Genomic DNA, 20297 nt, shown 5'->3' with positions numbered 1-20297 from the left:
ATCTTTGGTACAGAGAGTTTCTTGATGCTGAACCTAATATCTGGGCCACAATTCAAAGCTGGAGTCACCACTGATAATAGTTTTCTTTTATCCCAGGGCAAAATGCGAGAGCAAGGGCTGAGCAGAAAGGAACGGAAGGAATGGAAAGGTGTGGGCAAGTATGAGTGGGGAGTTTAACTACAGCATGCATGCAATAAGTTGAGAGCAATGGAGTTCCCAAATGGTTGCTGGTTTTCTCCAGAAATATTAATGGGACATTGTATTGCAAGTAGCAAACTGGTATTTTAACTCAGTATTTTATTACACACACAAAAAAAATAATACAAAAGTACTCTAAGCAAGTGTACACCAACACTCCTTTCACACCTGTGAGTATTATAATGCTGTATTTCTTTTTTATTAAAAAGGTTACAAGTTAAAAATGACACCTAAAGAAACAGAGCCATCCTACTGCATTCATTCACACTAATCATGATTTCTCTCAGGTGACTGAGATAACAGACCAGACTCTTCTGGTGCTCAGTGAAAAGGCAAAACATGCACAAACTGAAATACAAGAAACTATTCCACTGTTGTCTAGAGAAACTGTGGAGTCTCCATCCTTGGAGATTTCAACACCTTGTCAGTCCTGGGCAGCCTGCTTGGTTGACAGGGCGCTGAGTAGGGCAGGGGTGTTGTACTAGAAGATCTCCAGCAGTCCCTTCAAACTTCTGTGATTCCACGATTCCATATCTAACAGACTTCTAAGTCAAACCTATCAAATCTTGGTAATTGTTCTACTTCAGCAGAAGGTGAACAAAGAGAGTAAAAGAAAACAGATCTCCAAGGCTGAGTTTATTGTCTCTGGAACTACAGAGCAGTCAGGTACTGAACGGTATCCTTCCTTCTCTTCAGTCAGTGCCATATGCAACAGGAGTTATCCTTGCTTCCTAGTAATAGACACACATTGTGAAGGAATCATGTATCTGTATCACACAGTCTATCCATTTTTGTTATCACCTACATCAACAATGTACCCAGAATGCTGAGGAACCACATAAATATTTTCCTGTCCATGACTGGCAACAGGCAGCAAGGTCTAGAGCAATATTTTTAGCTGAGGTCATCCTGCATCCCATATTTTGGTTGTTCAGTCAAATGACTGAAGCAACCTGACTGTTCATGTCTTTTCCTGCTCCCATGACTTTTTCCTGAAATGAAGAACACCTGACCAGAGTTCAGTGCCAAATACACAAAAGGTATATGTGCTCCCATTTATAAACCTTTGCCTTTTGCTTATCCACACCTCCTTCACAGCAATGCACTGTGAGAAAATGGCATAGTCCCTGCTCTGGTGCTAGTATAGGCCATAGGAGAGATGGGAGGGTATGCCCATGCCTTTACACAAATTTGTTCATGGCCATTTTCACTTAAACCTCAGTTCTAAAGTGAGTTTCTAGATTTTCTTGACTATATTGTAAGTCGCTGCTGGTGTCTGCATTTGGCACATGGCCCTACTAAAGTTTTCAAACTATTTTTTTTCCCATAACAAGATTTCAAATGTCTCTCAAAAAGAAATTAAAAAATGGAATATATTAGTTACCTGTAATAATTGTATCCCCTTCGTAGTTGAAAGCACAGGAGAATATCTCATCAGTATGACCCTCTAATATCTGAAGGCAGTGTCCAGTAGCAGCATCCCAGAGTCGAGCTGTTTTGTCAGAACTGGCTGTCAGTATAAAGTTGCCTTTAGGATTGAAACATACCTTTAAAAATACAGAAATGAGTTTTGTTACTTAGCAAGTCAACATGCCTAGAGAAAGAAGTGTATCTAGTGATTAAAAGATGAAAACAGAAATGAAAAACTCTTGCATTCAGCTTTTCAGCTAAAATTAAGGATAGTATTTCACTAGAGTGACATTGGCAAACTTCTCTGGCTGAAAACTGTGGATTTACAAAAGTCTATAAACAATGACCTTACCATAGGATCAAAACTTCAGAACACCAAGCCCCAAAATGACAACTGATCCACAACTGTAGTGACTTTATTTAAATGCTATCATTATTCCAATGTAAAATTTATACATATTTTATAGAGTTCTACATAAATAACATGCATCTCTGTAGTATCAGAATTTGCACTGAAAGCAATTCATTTTATAGTATGTCTTCATATTTGTTAAACATTCATTGCCAAAACTGCATGCATTTCCAGATAATCAGGTATATTTTTCTAGCACTAACCAGACAATACCAGCTTATTATATATTGCAAAACAGCTTAATCACTGAGGGTAAAATATCTGTTCCCTAGAAATCCAATTTCCAAGTAATAACCTTCCCAAGTGGTCACAGCTACCCAGAATATCTGCAGAAATACATGGACTTTTCAACATGCTCCCAGATGAGCAGATTCTCACTTCCAGCAAAGCAATCCTGTCAGCACGAAGGACTATGATGGAAGCTGTCTTTAACCCACTCACACGTCCCAACTGTACCCAGTGGATCTGAGTGTGAAATACTGCAGTGACTATAGTAAATGAGGAAATACCAGCCTTTCTGAACTGAATATTCTCTCAGCAGAGTGATTATAATAGACAAAACAATACAATGAAAGAAGGTGGGTTCCGTTCACTAAGAACCATCCTAGTTTCAAAATACTAATGTTTCAATTTCAAAATACATCCAAAGAAAGCAGCACAGACTTAGCTTTCTAGCTTTGAAGCTAGTGAGAACTATCAATTTGAAAGAATAAGAAAAAGTTGCAAGTAATAAATAACAAAGTTCGAAAAATATGTACAATGTTGGAAGCAACTAAATGTATTTGGAACAGAACTTTGATGTTCAAAATTGAGCCAGATAAGACTTCCAGCAAAGCACATGAGCACACTCCTCATGACCAAGTGATTTTTGAAAAAGGCTTTATACTTCCAAGTCCCTTAAGCACTTTTGAAAATAAGACTCTCCATGTATTTATCCACGGAAATATTTTTTGCCATTCCATAAATGGAGTGTGCAGAGAAATGAAAAAGAGTAAGCAGGAATATATCTGGTAGATGTAAGGAAGAAGGGTGATGGTAAGAGCCTCAAAGACAATAGCCTTAAGATGTTAACAAGAGAGTAAAAATATGGTGCTTATTCTGTCAGAGAATCTGGGACTCCAAGGGTGCAATAACACAGGTACAATTTAGGACAGGTCAGACAAAAGCTCTATTAACTCTGATCATATTGAGAGAACACTTGGACAGCATCTCCCTCTCTGCTCCCCCATTCCCTGCCAAGTGATTGTGGTGACCCAACCTGTAAACTGTTTCAGCAAAAGGAAATAGCTAAGGAAAACAAGTCATTTCAATGTTTAAAAAGTCAGATATCTGTCCCTGGGAGGGATGGACTTCTTAAGTAGCTGCCAGAATTGTAAGGAATAAAATAGTAAATAACATGACAGTGTAGAGAGGTGGCTCTTGGAGCCTACAGGAGTAGCAACCCCAGGGCTATCTTAGCTCAGAAGTGGGGAAGTGGTAAACAGTCACTGACTGATAGCTTTTAGCCAAAAGGAATGTTCTATTAGTAAAGACAACTTCTTAGCCAGACCTCTCAATTTTAAATAATAATTTCTATATTCCCACATGCTTTAACAGTATTTCTGTGTCATGGAGTAACTGATGGATTGGATAGTCACACATAGGGAAATAAAAAAAGGTGCAAACCACAGACAACTTACCTTGGAAATTTCACTTCCATGACCTTCTAGCTTTGCAATGCACTTTTGTGTTTGTGCATCATAGACTCTTGCTGATCCTGTTGCAGTAGATGGGGAGCCATATGTTATGCTTAAGCATGCATTTCAATAAGAACATTTCAATGAGGTCAGAAGGAACTCATCCTCAGGCTTCATTTCAAAAGAAATAGAAGGCAATCTTCATAGAGCTTCCTCCAAGGGTAAAGTCTATTAAAAAGGATCTGTACTCTGTTTGGAAAAGCCTGACTTCCTTTCCTGACCAGAAATGGATTCTCCTGGAAAACTTCTAAAATGCAAATACAAATGTCCAGACTACTGAAGTCTATAATTTCAGAAAGCATGTACACTGTATCTAGAAAGCTTTTATTATATTTCAGACACTCATTTTATTAAATAAGCTATTCGTTATACTTAATAAGCTATTGATTAAATTTCAGGAAACTTTTTACATTGTCTTTTGCCTGAATTTAGCAACTACAGCAAAACATATCCAAAATAATGCCCCCCATTCAGTCTGGTATCCTGTTTCTGGAAGTGCAAATCAAAGCCCTTATATATGTAAAAATAATATGGTATTGTCATTATGCACTGTAATATAAATAACTGAGCAGGTAAATACAAAAAACTATTTACTGCAATTCCTAAAAAAATAATGAGCATGTAAAACTTCTGCATACCAATAACAAACCAAAATTGCTTCTTTCACTACCTCCGTACTGAGTATTCTCTTCCTGTGCATGTGGAAAGCCTGGTAGTAAAGCCGCCAGTAAAATTCCAACTATTTTCATTTAAGCCTAAATTTGAGTCATAAAAATCACCCCCTCAAAAGCTATTTACCTACATATTTAAAACATATTTCCAACCACAAGTGAAATATTTCCTTCCAAGTTTGAAGTTAAAGGGGAAACACACACTGAGTCGATCAAAGTATGAAAATAAGAACATCTTCACTGGAGAAAACTGCTTAAGTTTAATGCCAAACTTTCTATAATACAACAAACATTGCTTGACCTACAGTTCTGAATCAAATACTCCTCTTCCATCAAGCTACACTCAGAGCAAAACCAGTGCCACAGCTGAATTCCTGCAGCAGCCCAGTCACTGCACTCACCATCGGCAGAGGCAGTCGCAATGCGCTGGCCGGTGTAATCAAAGCACACATCCAGGATCTCATCCCTGTGACCTGCCAGAGTTGCCAGATGTGTCCCAGTCACAGCATTCCACAGCTGCACAGATAAATAGGGGTAATTTTTTTGCTTACTTCGACTAATTTACTTGATAGATACCTAGTTGTTTGATAAAGCAATACATAGAGGCCCTTTCTGATATCTGACATGTATTAACACAAAAACTGGATACAAATCAATAAAGAGTCACTGGCTAGTTAGTTTAATAAAGTCCTATATATTTTTTTATTTCAGTGTATTGATTAAACTAGACTTAACTGGACTTCACTGAAATGAATAAGCATACATTTAGTTATAAATTTTTAATTACATGTACTAGTTTAAAATAATGCTCTTTTATTGAAAATATATATATATTTTTATATGTCAAGTAGCTGCATTCAGTATATAGTCAACATTCTTACCATGCATGTTTTGTCCATTGATCCAGTGACAATGAGAGAACAGTCCCAGTTGAACTGGGCACTGCTAATCTCTCCTCGGTGACCTATTAAAGTATGTAACCTCCTACAGAAAAAAAGGTAATTTACAGTTATAGTGTGCATTTTGATATATACATAGAAATTATCGGTAAGTTTATAAAATGCTATAGTTAAGGTGAACGTCTTCACCATTTTATCCATTAAAGCAATTAAATGGAGTGGTACAGTTCATTTAGGATTCTTCCACTACATCAATTCCATTTTCTATCTTTGATAAAAAGAGGCAGTAAGGAATAAAATGGAAAAGTCCTCCCTTCTCTTTCAAAACTATTTTAGTGAATGTATTTCCAATGAAATGCAATGACTTTCCAGTATCAGAGACAAATTCCTTGTATTCTTCAAAATATACAGCAAGTTTTTCCACGTTACTATCCCATTATCCTACCTCAATGAACTGTAAACAGTACATCTTTAAAAAACTCTGTGTAATCTAAACCTTTTCTAAAATCCACTGAAGATCAAATAGAACTTAATCAGGTGCTTAATGTGAGCATGTTCCCAAATAACAGGCAAATGACGGCCAAACTGAAATATGATTTCTAATCCTCATTAATCCTAAACTTCTTGCTGCACAAGACTGGCTACATTAAATTCTTCAGCTTTATCAGAACAGAGAGGTTACAATTAGCTGCTATTGCTTCCTAAGAATTAATGGCCTATAAGGCAAGGAAGCCTAAAAAAGATTGAGATATATATTTATTAAAGGATTAGTAAATTGGGTTATTATCACAGTGCTAATATCACTGTATCATTAATAGAAACACGCTTTAAATAATGGATAAACTAATGACAAGGAAAACAACTAAATTAATTTAAGTGACTGAAATGTTTTTATTCATTGCATAAGATATATAAGGGTAGCTAAATTAATATATATGCTAAAAAAACAGCAAAGCAAATCTCCTGAGCAACTGAATTTTCTATCTGTTTATGATAACAAAAACTTGATTAAACTCAGATTATTTTATAGATTTTACTTTCTAACACTGTGAGGCCCACACTTGTATTCATGTAGAACTTCTTACAGTAAAACCAAAAACCAACAAGCAGATAACAAGAGAGGGAAACTTCTTACTTCTATAAACAAATTACTTGCTCTGCTATTTAACTATTGTTATTGTAATACCTAATGCCCAAAATACCTAATAAAGAAAGAAGTTTTAAATTAAAATTTAAAAGGTTTAATTTCCAATTTTAAAGAAGTCAGGATGGGCTTCAATCTTCAACATAAAGATCCAATCAATAAACAGAATAAAAAGCAAGGTGTGGAACATCTCACAGAAACCACTATCTATGAGATACACAATTAGAAAGAACACAAAAAGACACTTGTAAAGTGCCATAAAAAAATTCCATTTACTTATTAAAAAAAAATCAGCTTCAGCCATGATAATACTTCTTTAGTTTTCAGTTTCCAGTGAAATTTAGTATATAGATGCTCTTGTATTTGACCATAACTACAAATAAGTAACTGTTTATGTCTCAGCACCCTGACCCCTGGTACAAGCTGTTGATTTGCCAAATGAAGCTTTGCAGACACCTTCAACTGAACTATAGCCAACTGAATCTGCCAGGGAGAAATTACTGATTAAATATAGACCTGTATTAAAAAAGCAGGTTCCCCCTTCCTCCTTGTTTTTGTCTTTTTAACTTTAATATTTTATGAAGAAAATATTGAATCTCGTTCAGATTTCTTGGCCCTACATCAAATTCCCTCAGGACAAATTGGGATACCCACCCAGAATAAAACTGAGGAACACACGTGCTTATTGGAGTCAGCCAGCAAATTTAGAAGAAACTCCAAGTTCAAGCTCAGCTTTGGAAAGCAGTGTTTCTGATATATTTCATATGGTGAAAAACATGCACACACAACCTCACATAGAAGATTTCTGCAACTCTACCTGAACCTCTATACAGCAAAGTATGATTTGCTCATAATCTTTCTGACTGCAACTTCTATAGTTCTTTAAGACAATATAACCAGATGAATTTTCTATGACATAAAATATACTTTCTTTCTACTTAAACAATCTGTTCCATCTAGAAATTCTCGACACCTTCCAAACCATGAGTTTCCATGTGGATAAAATATTTTCCCGTTTGGAGAATTCACGAGGAACAAGTGCAGGATCTGTCCATTCCTTCTGCCTCCTTAATGCTCATAAGATGGAAATTTAAAACAAAAACCACATACTAAAGCATTTCATGAGCAGCATTCCTTTTCAGAAGCACAAAGGAGTAACAAATGACAAGATGAAGGAACATATACTCTAAATGAAATATGCGGTCTGTAATTTGTAGCTCAGCACTGTTTCATTTGTCCAGAAAGCATGCAAAGTAAAACCGTATTTATTAGTGCTTTAGTACCTGCCAGTGCCAACATCCCATACTGCTACTGTATGGTCAAAGGAGCCAGTGATAATCTTATCTCCAATGGTGTTGAAAGAGAGTGCAATAATTTCTGCTGAGTGCCCCTGAGAGGATTTTTAAAAAGGAGTATAAGAATACAAATTATGACTTTACCATTAATATAGTTTAATATGTAGGATTTTTTCAGTAGCATAATCTTTCTATAACCCATTAATGTTTTATTTACTGTCTGGGCCAGTATATCACAATTTTGACAGAAATATCTACCCAACTTGGAATAGCCAATATCCCAACAACTGCAAAAAAGCAGGCACACCCCTTTAGCAGGAAGCTTACTCACTATATTATTTAGGATTTACACAAGAGAAATGCATTGAAACAGCAGAGGCCAATCTAAACCTGTGGAATCCCAGCAAGCCATGTAGAGCAAAGAGAGATGACAATCTAGAGGTAACTGGATGCCTGTCCTCTGCTGATGTTCACAGGAAGATCCATACAGAGGAGATCACAATTTACAGGACAGCAACATGTTTTAATGAGGGCATTCTAATCCATAGCAGGAACGTCACTGAAATTAGAAAATCTGTCTTTTGATAAATAGGGCTTTTTATAAAATACCACAGCTTTCTCATTACATTCAAGTTTTCTTACTCTGTTTTGTAACTGCAGTCACTGTGGGACCACGTGGTAAAAGAAATTAAGCAAGTTTTGAAACTGCTGTAATGTTATTCACCTCAGTTGGAAAACTAAGAAAGCAAGGAACACCTTTAAAAACATATGGCAAACATACTCTTAAAGTGGCTACTTCTTCTCCTTTCTCTATGTCCCATAATTTGGCAGTGCTATCCATACTTCCAGTTGCCACCAACGTGCTTTGAAGATTAAAAGATAAACATACCTGTAGCAAAAAACATTGGATAGAAAAAGTGGGAGTCTATTTATATATATTTTGCCAAAAACAAGGGGTCAAGATTAATAGTTTTAAAAAAGTCTGACAATATTTTATGGCATACAGAAAAATTACAGAGTTCTTCCAGCAGCTCACTAGAGGGGCAACAAGTCCCTATCACATAACTCTCGATGACTACCCAAATCAAGTGGACTACTTGGCTGCTTTGCAACAGCAGTACACTAAAGACTTACTGGAAGTTTTCCTGTATTGTTTTCTGAGCCTGTTTCATTTTTGTCACAAGGAAAAACTATTTAATTCACAAAGTTTTAATGAAAACAGGACTGAAGGAGTTTGCTAATTTATTAACAGCACATAATTAACTGGCAGAGAACTACGTCTTCAGTATCAGTATCTATAATGAAATAGATAAGCTTATGCAATCTTAATAAACAGTTGCAAATTTTTAAACCTCCTCCTCTAACTCCAAAGAGGTTTTAATCACACACACACTTCTGCACGCACACTCATCCTCTCTCACAGGATGTGTGGGTTGCAAGCACATCCTTTCCTAGGAGTATGTGTTCCCCAAATACCCACACACCTGCCCCAAGGGACACAAGTGCTCCAGCTTTAGCTGAATTCATGCCACTTCCCACTATCTCCTGATCCACATTCCAGGAAAGAGGCATCCAGATTCATATATGTACATATTACAGGGTGGTAACAGGGCCTTCTCATTGAACCTCATACTGACAATCCACTAGCTGGATGCAGACTCCTAATGGTGTCTCCAAAAAACAAGCTATTCTACCTGTGGTCTATGCAGAGATTGGGATGCTCAGGGTGACTTATGGAAGCACCAGAGTAGGTTTTGACAACTGACAACAACTGGTTCCAGACCAATGTCTCCCCCACCCCATTATAATTTGTCTTGATTCTTTTATCTTCTTCTACTTCTTTCTTTTTATTTCAAATTTCAACTTCTTTATTTCAAAATTCTCTTTGAAATTCTCCAGTTACAGTTCAATTCTACTGACAGTCCTCCCTAACACTATCATTTGGTAGGCTTCCTCTTTAACTTGGTTAGTTTGGGGCAAAGACCCTCCAAACAGTTTTGTGTACCCACAAACACACTCTGTACACTCACACTCTTATCCTCTCAGGTGTTATTATCTATGTCATTTGCCAAGGGCGTCCCCACAACATCATATTTATTTTTGAAAAAGCAAGAACAAAAGCTCAACAACTTGCTTAATTCATTTTTCACATTAAAAAATCATGTAGCCATCCTCCCATTCTCTGTAATTATTCAATATGATTGTTCTGCAAATAAAGAATAGGAGGTGCCATGAAAAAAGGAAAACAGTAGCTCAGTTTTTGAATACTGAATAACTATAGACATGCCCTTGCCAGCAATGTATCAGCTGCAATAATAGCCTTTCAGAAACAGGCCTCATTCAGAGAAACACATCATTTTTGCTGGCTATTATCTTCTACTAATTACTTGCTGCCACAACTCATAACACTCTGGGTCTAATCTAACCTCTACAGAAGTCAGAAAAAATTGAGAGGCCTTTAAACATTTACCTAACTGATCTGGGGAAGCAAAATCACTGCAGCCTTTCTCAATAAGCAAACATGTTCTCCATTGTAAGGGATAACTACTTCACACTATCCAGAGAATCAAAAGCACACTGAAACAAACCTCACCTTCCACCATGGTAAAACACCATTTTCTTGCACTAGTTAAGGCCTCACAATCTACATTAAATTCTTTTTTTTTTCCCCAGAAACAATGTCCAGCAATATTTTATTGAATAGTGATTATATAGCTATTGCTGTTGCTGATAGGGGTCCTAGTGCATTGGAAAGGAAACCAAGAATTATTGAGCTTAAACTGTTTTAATTTCATAGATCTTTGATATTTCAGCATCCCACATATTCCAAATTAACACAGTTTAAATTTCAGAAATTCATTCTTTATGACTCCAGTTGGTTCGGTACATGAAGTTCAGATCTCCGTGTGAAAGACAAGACAAGCAATGATGTTCTTATGTATTTAGTTCTGCAAATGTGAGAGGCAATGCAAGATAGCTAAAAAAAAATGTGATACGTAATCAAGCAATAAATATGTACAATAAACTGAAAAATCCAAATGCTATGGTATTTTTCAATGTTTTAACATTTAGCAATCGGGGGAAATTGGAACAAAGTAAAAATAAAAATATTTATATTTTTATATGTATATGATGGTTCACTTTCTCTCTTAAGAACTGTCAGATTATCTTCTCTTGCAGTGCAGAAGTGTTAACAATATCTGAATCTGTGAATAAGGGGAGCAGAATAGCTGTGCTTTTCAATGGGAGCTCATGGGGAGTTGGAACCCACAGTCACCAATGATGGTGTGAGGAAACAAAGGAATAAGAAATATCCAGCACTACTCACTATTTCTGCACTGTGTCCTCTGAAAGTATGATAACATTTTCCTGTTTCCGTGCTCCACAGTTTGCAGGTTTTATCAAAAGATCCAGTGGCAATCTTGTCACTAAATGGAAAAAAATCCTATCGTTTCTAGTCAGAAAAAACCTCTGACTCCAAAGACAGCAGAACTCACAGAAACATACCCAGCCATGGAAGCTTGCACGCACTGCCACACTACAAGATCCTGGAGCAGGAGGTCACAGACACAAGTTACATTAAGGGAAAAAATTAGCAGACACAATTAGTTTCTGAGAGAGTCACTGCACTTATCTGTGAGCACAGAAGTGTTCATAACTGCTGACTACACTACTTTAGGGATGATGTTATCTGCTGTACTTCCAGGTGCATTAAAAAGTTACGCCATTTCATCAGATAACATCTGTTTTTCAACCATTATAGACTCCTTTTATAAGCAGTTTACCCAAATTTCAGAGGTCAAACTCCACTCTCACTGAAGTCAGTGGAAGTGGTGTGACCAACTGCAGTTAGAGCAAGACTGAACTGAGGTATCCAGAAAATGTAGCAAGGGACACTGAATCAACACCTAAAGATTAGCAGGAAAAAACATTCTTTTTTTAATGAAATTTTAATGTAAAAGTAGTTCACGGTTCTGATCAGATTCTCTTGTGTGTATCTTGTTTCTCCACTTTTACAGTCTAATTATTGATCTTTGCACAGATTTTTGTCATTAGTTTCTAAAAAGTATACAAAAGATTTTCATTAACCGTTTTTTTTAAAGTGAAGAATAACATCAGAATATAAAACATTGACAAAGCAGGTTCTAGGTTTTCCTTTTCATATTGAAGAAGGAGATGAAGCCTCAAATAGTGTTAAAGAACAAGTCTTTAACATTTATTTCCTGATGTTAACTATGGATTGCTTAACTGATAAATAGGACATCTGACAGCAAAAGAAGTAACATGATCCAATAGAAAAACAGGAATTAATTTATCTTTGCAGAGAAACAAAATGGTTTTCTCACACATGATAGCTTTCTCAGGAAGCAAATGACAAAGAAACTGAAGTAGCTAACATGTAATTCCCTTCACCTAACAGGTGGCAATCCCAGCCTAGGGCAAAGTTACTGGAGAAAACAAAGGTGCAGAGATTCATATTTGACATTCACACAGCGGCCCCCTGTGGATTTTATAAAAATTACTCAACAGCTCTGAACTTCTAAATCATGTCCTAACTAATAATGAATGTGTAATACCAAATGGAGAAATCCAGTTCTGTTGTGACAGAACTTTTCTTTCTCCTTAACTGAAGCAACACAGGTTGTCATAAGTACTTATATCTCACATCACATACAATTATGTGTTCTCATTAACATTCAGAACACAATCTGATCCTGTAGGCATTACTGAAATAAATCTGTACTTCAATATATTAAACTGACTTATATATATATATTTCAAGACTGAATACATAATTAAATTTGTGGTCAGAATTTCTAAATTTTATTTCAAAAAATTATAGCAGAAAACATGTTTGAATGTACAAATAAAATAGTATCCCCCCGCAGTGATTAGCTATAGTTGAACTCTACAAATTCAGAAGTTGAACTCTTTCAGTTTGAAATAATCTATTTTATATTAGAGTATTTGCAAAATAACATGATTAGCAATTATGAGGTATCTCAGAGGAAATATATTTACCCATAGGGATTATTGAAAGCTATTGCATAGACAACGTTTTTGTGTCCCTCCAGTGTATGCAGCTCTTCTCCTGATGCTGTATCCCATAGTTTGCAGGTTCTGTCATAGCTTCCAGTGATAAAGCTAAAGCAAAGAGAAATTAAATTCTGAGCACAGTCAAATGAGTTATTTCCACAGATTTCAATTAGCACTGTCTCAGACCCTAAATCTCTTTCTTTCAAAAATACAGATTAATGACCATAGAGGTTCTTTTTCTTTTCTTTAAAACACATTATTCCTAAAAACACCTTTCTTCTAATCTTGAATGTATTTCACCTAGAAAGCAAGCTGCTGCTTTCAAGACATGAAGGAAAAAATGATAAGACACATGTCCACATGGAAATCAATTAACATGAAAGTTACACTTCCACTATAGTGAAAGTCCCAATTTAGTTTATGTTAAAGACTCACTTAGCTTCTAGAAACATGCAGTTTATTGTCATAGAGGTGTTTCTGTCTGTAACATGGTAATTATCAACAAACTATCACCTTGGAAGAAAAAAATTGCACAAATTGAATCCCTCCTGCTACTTTTTTGCATCTCCTATTATTTCTCCAACAGAGGCCCAAAATATAATCCCCAGTTGTGCCTGAAGCTGCTTATAAGCAGCACAGCTGAACTCTTTTTGCAGCAAGATAAGAGCACTGAAGTTCCCTTCCCATTTAATTTACAAATACCAAACTTCAATTAGTGATTATGTATTTTGACTTTGAAAACAACTTACCGGGAACCAGATTTGTTGAATGCTACATTAGTCAGTGGCAATAGATGTGTTCTAAGCACCTGAAATAGAAGTGGGGCAGGGAGAGGAAAAACATTCGATGCAAATAAAACAAAAACATTGCTCAAAATATTCGACAGGTTAATTTTTTCTCCTCCTCCTGTCAAACTACCAGTTAAAGCTGTTATACATTAATCCCTAACTAAAAAATTCCCCATGTGTTATCAGGTTATCAGTGAAGATATTATACACTATTTATTTTAAATTATTTCAAATTTATATTTTATTTAAATTAACTGCCTTTTCCCCCATGCTTGATTTTAATTCATCTTCTCTGAGACCAGCAAAGAAACCCTAGATCAGAGCTGAAAGGGCAAAACAAATGAGTGAGGAGATCATGCCTGCTGGGACCACTGATGAAAGAAATCTCAACTAATATTAAGTCTTATAAAGTGAATCAAGAAATCCAACTGAATTGAGTATTTGAGTCTTTCAGGATATGAGCAACTTCTAGCTAGCATGTGATTTTACTATAAAACCCAGAAAGAATAGATATAAGCTGCATCTATGTCCTATGAGATTATGACAAGGCATGAAAAACCATAACAAAGGTACTTGGCAAGACAAAACTCAAGAGAGCATTTCAAGATTAATGTCTACCTGTGCTGTGTAGGTTATGGAGGTCACTGTTGTCTAAAATTGCTTACAAAGTCCTTTAAATAGAGTGTATATATGTTTCATGATCCTATAGCCATAATAAAACATATTGAGGTTTATTAAACATAGGTGAAAACAGTTTCAGACACTGCCAATAGACAAAAAAAAAATACAGTCTGGCTGGTGTTTGAATAAACTGGCTACTGCACAACACAGTTTGCATTTGAACAACTCCCTGCCCTCTACTCAAGACTAAAGCATAATAAAACCATAAACTGGGAAATCACAGCAATTGCTGACAGGAAAGTAAAGGGATGTTACAAATACCTCAGTGGCTCACTAGGTTTTTTCTGTAGTGTGAGAATGAAGAAGAATTGATTTATGAGCAATGCCATTTAATCACTGACATGTCACCAGAACTTCAACTTATTGTCCTTATCTCAAGTTTTCCAAGCTGCCTGTCTCCAAAAGGAAAATGAAAGAGGCTCATTGATCTTCTACTCAGAAGAGAAAGGACTCATCAAAATGGAAATAAAAATGGTCAAGTGAAGGACTGAGAGAGAAACAGAAAATATATTTTATGTCACAGAAACAATTTCTGTTCTGTAGAGAAAGTAACATAAGTTGTACTTTCAGCTACAGCAGTGGGAATGAGCAGTCAAGATGTGGAAATGTCAAAAATATTTTGATTTTTAAAAACAGCCACAATACATAAATATCTGCAGATGAGGATGGATAATTAGGGAAATTTAGGGAAATTTGATCCATGACATTTTTAGGACTCCATGCAGGCAGCTCTGAACAAAGATATTCAAAAATTATGAAAAAAAGGGAGGAAAACAAGATAGGTTTATATTTAATTTCAGATCATGGGACTAATTCTGTTCTTCAGTGCTGCAATTGCTTCATCCACATAACTCTGAGTCAGGGAGAATTGCTTGTGCAAATGGTGCAGTAATGACAATATTAAAAAAATATACCTCAGTTCTGCAAAATCTGCTACAGCAGGACCTAAAATAAAAATGTGTAAATCACTACAGCATCCCATGCCATGTAATAGTTTAAAACCTGAGAATTGTTACAAAAGCTGGTTTCTCTGTGGGGTACCTAACACAGCACCATCACCACAATTACTGGAAATAACAAAAAGATGAGTTTAGACACTTGTTTTAGATTATACTCCAGTGCAACAGGGACAAAACATTCATTTCCAAACAATGCAAAGACATGGAACATTTTTGGGGGAGAAAAGAAAAAAAAAATCTCACTCCCACCCACCTCAGAAGCACCTGATATTCATGTTTCACTTACAAGCCTTAAATGAAACTGTAACATCACAGAAGTTCTTTTCACACACTTCCAACTACTCCAGTGAAGGAAATAGGCCAGCACTGATTGGATTTGCCTGCCTCTATTATTTCCAAATACAGAAGCTCAAATACAGCATTATACCCAACAATGAACAAATACATTATTTACACTCAAATTTGAACAAGCATTTGAGAATTTATCAGTCTCTATGATGAACAAACAATTTTAAAAGTTTTTGAAAAGCAAGGCATTATCTCAGTTGAGAGCATCTCTTAAAAGAGAACAGAAACTTTTAAGTTAAGATGCCCTATTACATAGCTCTGTTTTCAAGGTTAAATACACATATCTTTGCAGAATTCAACCAGATGTGTACCGGTGGTCAAAAGAACCGAAGTTATATCTAGGAACATGTAAGGGTTTTTTAGTTGGACAAAACTTCCCCCTTTACTCTCTCAGTTTAAAGTAACAATACACAACATAGCACTGACCAGCAATTTTTAACAGCTACACACTGCCATCTGCTGACACAATAAAAATACAACATTTAATTATTTCAGATTGGAACACGCAATTTAGGTTAGATGTTAGGAAGAAATTGTGTACTGTGAGGGGACAGACTGGATCCTGGATTTGAAGCTCTGAAAGGTCTCTCTAATCAATCATTCAGTAAGCTTTCTTAAAAAGCTTACTTGTTTGAAATAATTTTTGAAGTGCTGTCTGTAAGCTGAAGATCAAACTATCAATATTAAAACAAAATAGTAATGACAGAAAGTAATAAAAACGAGGATTAGTAATGACAACTGCATAAAACCCCCAAAACTTTCACAAAATAATAGCACAAACCCCACATTTTTCACAAAATGAAGAACAAGTAGAGAAGGGTACAAAAATCATAGAATCATAGAATCAATTGGGTTGGAAAAGACCTCCGAGATCATCGAGTCCAACCCTTGGTCCAAATCCAGTCCATTTACTAGATCATGGCACTCAGTGCCATGTCCAATCTGCGTTTAAAAATCTCCAGGGATGGTGAATCCACCACCTCTCTGGGCAGCCCATTCCAATGCCAATTCCAATGTTCTTTTCCCAACAGCTATTTTACTTGGAGTCTATTTACAGGTTTTGTTTAAACAAATTAGGGGTGTTGCTGGTCCATAAATTTTTACTTGATAAATAAAAGATTTATTTCTCTCCATTCAAAACACACCCTTGTGCATAACCCTGTGTAAAGAGTCTGGGAACAGTTATACCTCTCAGCCTTCTGGGGGAATTCCCAGCACATAAAACCAGGCCAGACTCTGTTGCTCTGAACAGCACAGAGGGGATTGAAAACAGGCAAGAAATCAGTCATAAAGTCCAAATTTTGCTCTCCAGCATAATATGCAGCAGGAAAAACATACTCACAGCACCACAACTTAAACCCCCCAAAATGCTCCAAGTTGTTTTAAACACGCCTCTGACCTTAAAAAGAGAGAATTTGTGATTCTCTTTTTCCACCAGCTTCTGCTGCAATCTTCGTACTAAAAGTATGACGTGTTCCACGCAGGTAGCTGTGATGAGAGGTTCTCCTTTTTGAATTTCTTCTACTAAGGCTGTGACATCTGTGCTAATTATAAGAAAAGAATTAAAACAAATCCCTCCCAAAAAACTAAGCACAAACCCACCAGATTTTATCCTCTGGCAATAATTATGAATGTAAACCCAAGAATATTATTTACTTGCAGAGAAACTGAAGTAAGCAATTAAATGTTATGTGTTTATCTCATTCTGTAATGCCTTAAAGAAACATGGACAAATCTTTCTTGGTTTTTATGCTTCCTTCCCTCTCTTACTAAAGTTGTACAGAAAAATTTAATTTCTAAAAATTGTAGCTTGGCAGGAAATTAACTTTTCCAAAGGATTTCCACAGAGGGTCCGACATGGGAAATGTGTGTCCCAATCTGTCACTTTTCGAATAAATTCCAAATTAATTGCCTATGAAATAGTAACAAAATAAACTATATATAGAAAGTGTTAAAATTATCTCTGCCTGCGGCTTCACAAATCTATGCCTGTTTCTATAACTCTTAGTTATGATAACTACCATGATGTGGTCCACAGCCTACTGATGCCCATGGAGCCCCAGGAAGTGGTTCACAGCTAGCCTGTGGAATTGGATCATCTCATCAGATAAACTGCTGATTCCTGACCACCAGCAGAATGAGAAACTAGGAGCTGACAATACCCAGCAGTCAAAGCACCAACATGCTCTTAAAACTAGTCCTAGCAAGAAAGCCAAGCATTTCTGGTTGTATGTAAATTATTGCAGTCTAAAGGGGATTTTCTGTATCAGTCCTCTAAATGGATGCCTCTAACATCCCCATAAATTAGTATCCTCTCAGTGTTTATACTCCTGTTCACCAGACAACTTATTTCTTTCACAAAGTGACTCCTTAGGTTTTATCCACAGTACTACTCTGGACAGTTCCAGGTAGACAAAAATTAGTAATTTTTAAATTTGGATTTTTCATCTTGCATATGCAGCCTACATTGTCTACTGGCTTTGGCTTACATGCAAGGACTCTTCCATGTCACTGTTGGTATTAAGACAATCATATTACTTCATGCCTTTCTGCCTAATAAACTCCAGAGATTTTGGCACTTTATTTAATGGTGGCATTTTTTGTTATCTTTCTAAAGCTCTTCCTACCAGAGCTGGCTGAGTAGAGCATGTAGGCTCCATGTAATAGCTGACCTCAATTATGTTTAAAACAGTCAAATAGAGTGGTATATGAACATGCTATAAAACAGTAGAGAGTACTGTTATCTGAAATAATATCATACTTACTCAGGTTTAAGATCAAGAAGATCTATAGGTCTGGTCTTTGACTCACCACCTTCTACATATTCCAGAATAATTCCTTTTAAAAAAAGTGATAAACAGGTCATAATTAGACTTCTGGAATTTCATAATGTGCTGTAGACAGCAACACTTTTACTGCTCCACTGACTTCAGGAGACATATTTGTAGTTTTGGAACTGGAGGGAGGTTGGCTGTTCTTGCTGAGAGTAAGCAGAGTGATGAACAACTCTGATGTGCTTATATGATAAAAGATACTAAACAGTATTATTTATGAGCCATTTTCTATTCTGGAAATGAACCTTTTTTCCAACAACTTTTTGCATCATTTCATCAGGTATATTTTTAAGGAAGCTGTCCTGAAGATACTTGCTGTAGTTTGGTGTTCCAAGAAGCCTGGAAAACATGTTTTACAAAACCTGCTATATTTATTCCAGCATTTGCAAAGGCCTGTGTGCAGTAATATATGAAAAATCACAACGCACTTTCCATTTCTAGGGTCACTCTGGCACCTCTGCAACTTTCACTGAGCTGAAGTATTCCTGTTTTGAAACAGATGATTATGGGGCTCTACTGCTCCTTGGTTTTCTGTGGGAAAGGACAATTTAGAAGAATTTCTGTGTCACTCTGCATTTTAGGAAGTTTGTAAGAAAAGTATTTCATTTGAAAGAAAGATCTCTTATTCCAGTACACTTCCTGAGCTGGCCATATCCATCATGTTTCCCTTCTGAAATTTCATTGAGTCCCCTGCCCAAGTTGAGGATAAATGATGAAGACAGTGGCAGTACCGCTTTTCAAAGCGTGATTCTGCTTAGGAAATTCATAAACTAAAAAAAATAACAATCACAGAATCGACTAGGTTGTAAAAGACCTCTGAGATCGTTGAGTCCAACCCATGGCCCAACACCACCACAAACTATGGACCTGTGAAAGAACACCAGTGCCATGGTCAACCAGACCATGTCCAGTCTTTCCTTAAACACATCCAGGGACAGTGACTCCACTAGCTCCCTGAGCAGCCCATTCTAATGTCTAATCATCCTTTTTCTGAGGAAATTCCTCCCAATGTCCAAGCTACACCTCCTCTGTCATGGCTTAAGTCTGTGCCATCCTGTCACTAGTTACCTGGGAGAAGAGACTGACCCCCACCTGCCTACAACCTCCTTTCAGGGAGTTGTAGAGAGTGGCAACTCTTAATAATAACACATATACATTTTTTTGTGCCAGCTACTGTCATCACCGTTGACTGTTTAAGCACCTCACTGTGATGCTAATAAGAGCGCCACGATTTTGCAGTAAATCATCAACTCCAGCCGCGATGAGCCGCTTCCAGGCGGCAGCCCCTCACCGCGCCACAACACCCGCACCTCAACGCCCCCCGCGCCCAGCCCCGGCAGGGGGAGGAACCCGCACACCCCGCGCCGCCCCGGCCTCACGCACGACACCCAACGGGCTCCCCAGGCGCGGGCCCAGCCCCGGCGAGGCGGCACAGCCGCGGCCGGGCCCGGCAGCTCCGCACCCGGCGGGAAGTAGCGCAGCAGGAGCCGCCGCAGCCCCATCGTCCGCCGGCCCGGCCCGCGCGTCCGCCCGCTGCCATGGCAACGGCCCCGCCGCGCATGCGCGGGCCCGGCACGGCGGCTCGTCTGTGCTGCCCGTTTATGCCGGAGGAAGGAAAGAAGCAGAGTGCACTAAAAATACATATATATATATACGTATATATATATATGTATTTTTAGTATATATATATATATAAAGTGCGGAGGGCTAAAGAGCCAGGAATGACGGTGTAGCAAGTAAGCGAAAGCTATTGGAAAAGTAAATAGTCAAGACATAGCTAAGGAAAGCAGACAAAGACTACTACTACTAACAAATAAAAAGAAAAAAAATCAGCTTAATTTCTTAGAAGATAGACTCAAGGCTGAAGCACAAGTGTGAGAATATG

General features: G+C 37.1%; 1 protein-coding gene across 4 annotated transcripts; it reads right to left on the bottom strand.

Moving 5' to 3' along the window:
* Nucleotides 1–280: 280 nt before the first annotated feature.
* DAW1 (dynein assembly factor with WD repeats 1) lies at nt 281–19955 on the bottom strand. Of its 4 annotated transcripts, none has more exons than XM_027739104.2 (13): nt 19875–19955; nt 18344–18416; nt 16978–17122; nt 13552–13610; nt 12788–12910; nt 11094–11193; nt 8547–8654; nt 7754–7860; nt 5309–5411; nt 4829–4943; nt 3700–3776; nt 1583–1745; nt 281–929 (listed from the first exon to the last, which is right to left on the bottom strand). In XM_027739104.2, the coding sequence occupies exons 1-13, from the start codon at nt 19912–19914 to the stop codon at nt 895–897; spliced, it is 1248 nt and encodes a 415-aa protein (XP_027594905.1). In that variant the 5' UTR covers nt 19915–19955; the 3' UTR covers nt 281–894. The 4 variants fall into 4 exon arrangements, with proteins under 4 accessions (XP_027594905.1, XP_039240885.1, XP_027594909.1 ...); XM_039384951.1 differs by lacking the exon at nt 19875–19955 and adding an exon at nt 18841–19593 and having other exon boundaries at nt 18344–18751; XM_027739108.2 differs by lacking the exon at nt 19875–19955 and adding an exon at nt 18841–19593.
* Between the last annotated feature and the right edge of the window lie 342 nt (nt 19956–20297).

The sequence above is a fragment of the Pipra filicauda genome, unplaced genomic scaffold (assembly GCF_003945595.2).
Source record: "Pipra filicauda isolate LSUMZ 115617 unplaced genomic scaffold, ASM394559v2 scaffold387_size670060_pilon, whole genome shotgun sequence".
Lineage (NCBI taxonomy): Eukaryota > Metazoa > Chordata > Aves > Passeriformes > Pipridae > Pipra > Pipra filicauda.
This window is presented reverse-complemented; position numbering and strand designations above follow the sequence as displayed.

What these genes read in the sequence shown, in the direction of transcription:
- DAW1 (XM_027739104.2), bottom strand. Translation starts at nt 19,914, where the DNA reads ATGGGGCTGCGGCGGCTCCTGCTGCGCTACTTCCCGCCGG. An exon ending in GAGGACACAGTGCAGAAATA is followed by an intron (nt 8,655 to 11,093) that starts GTGAGTAGTGCT and finishes TTTTTGCTACAG; the next exon opens with GTATGTTTATCTTTTAATCT. An exon ending in TGCGACTGCCTCTGCCGATG is followed by an intron (nt 3,777 to 4,828) that starts GTGAGTGCAGTG and finishes CTACTGCAACAG; the next exon opens with GATCAGCAAGAGTCTATGAT.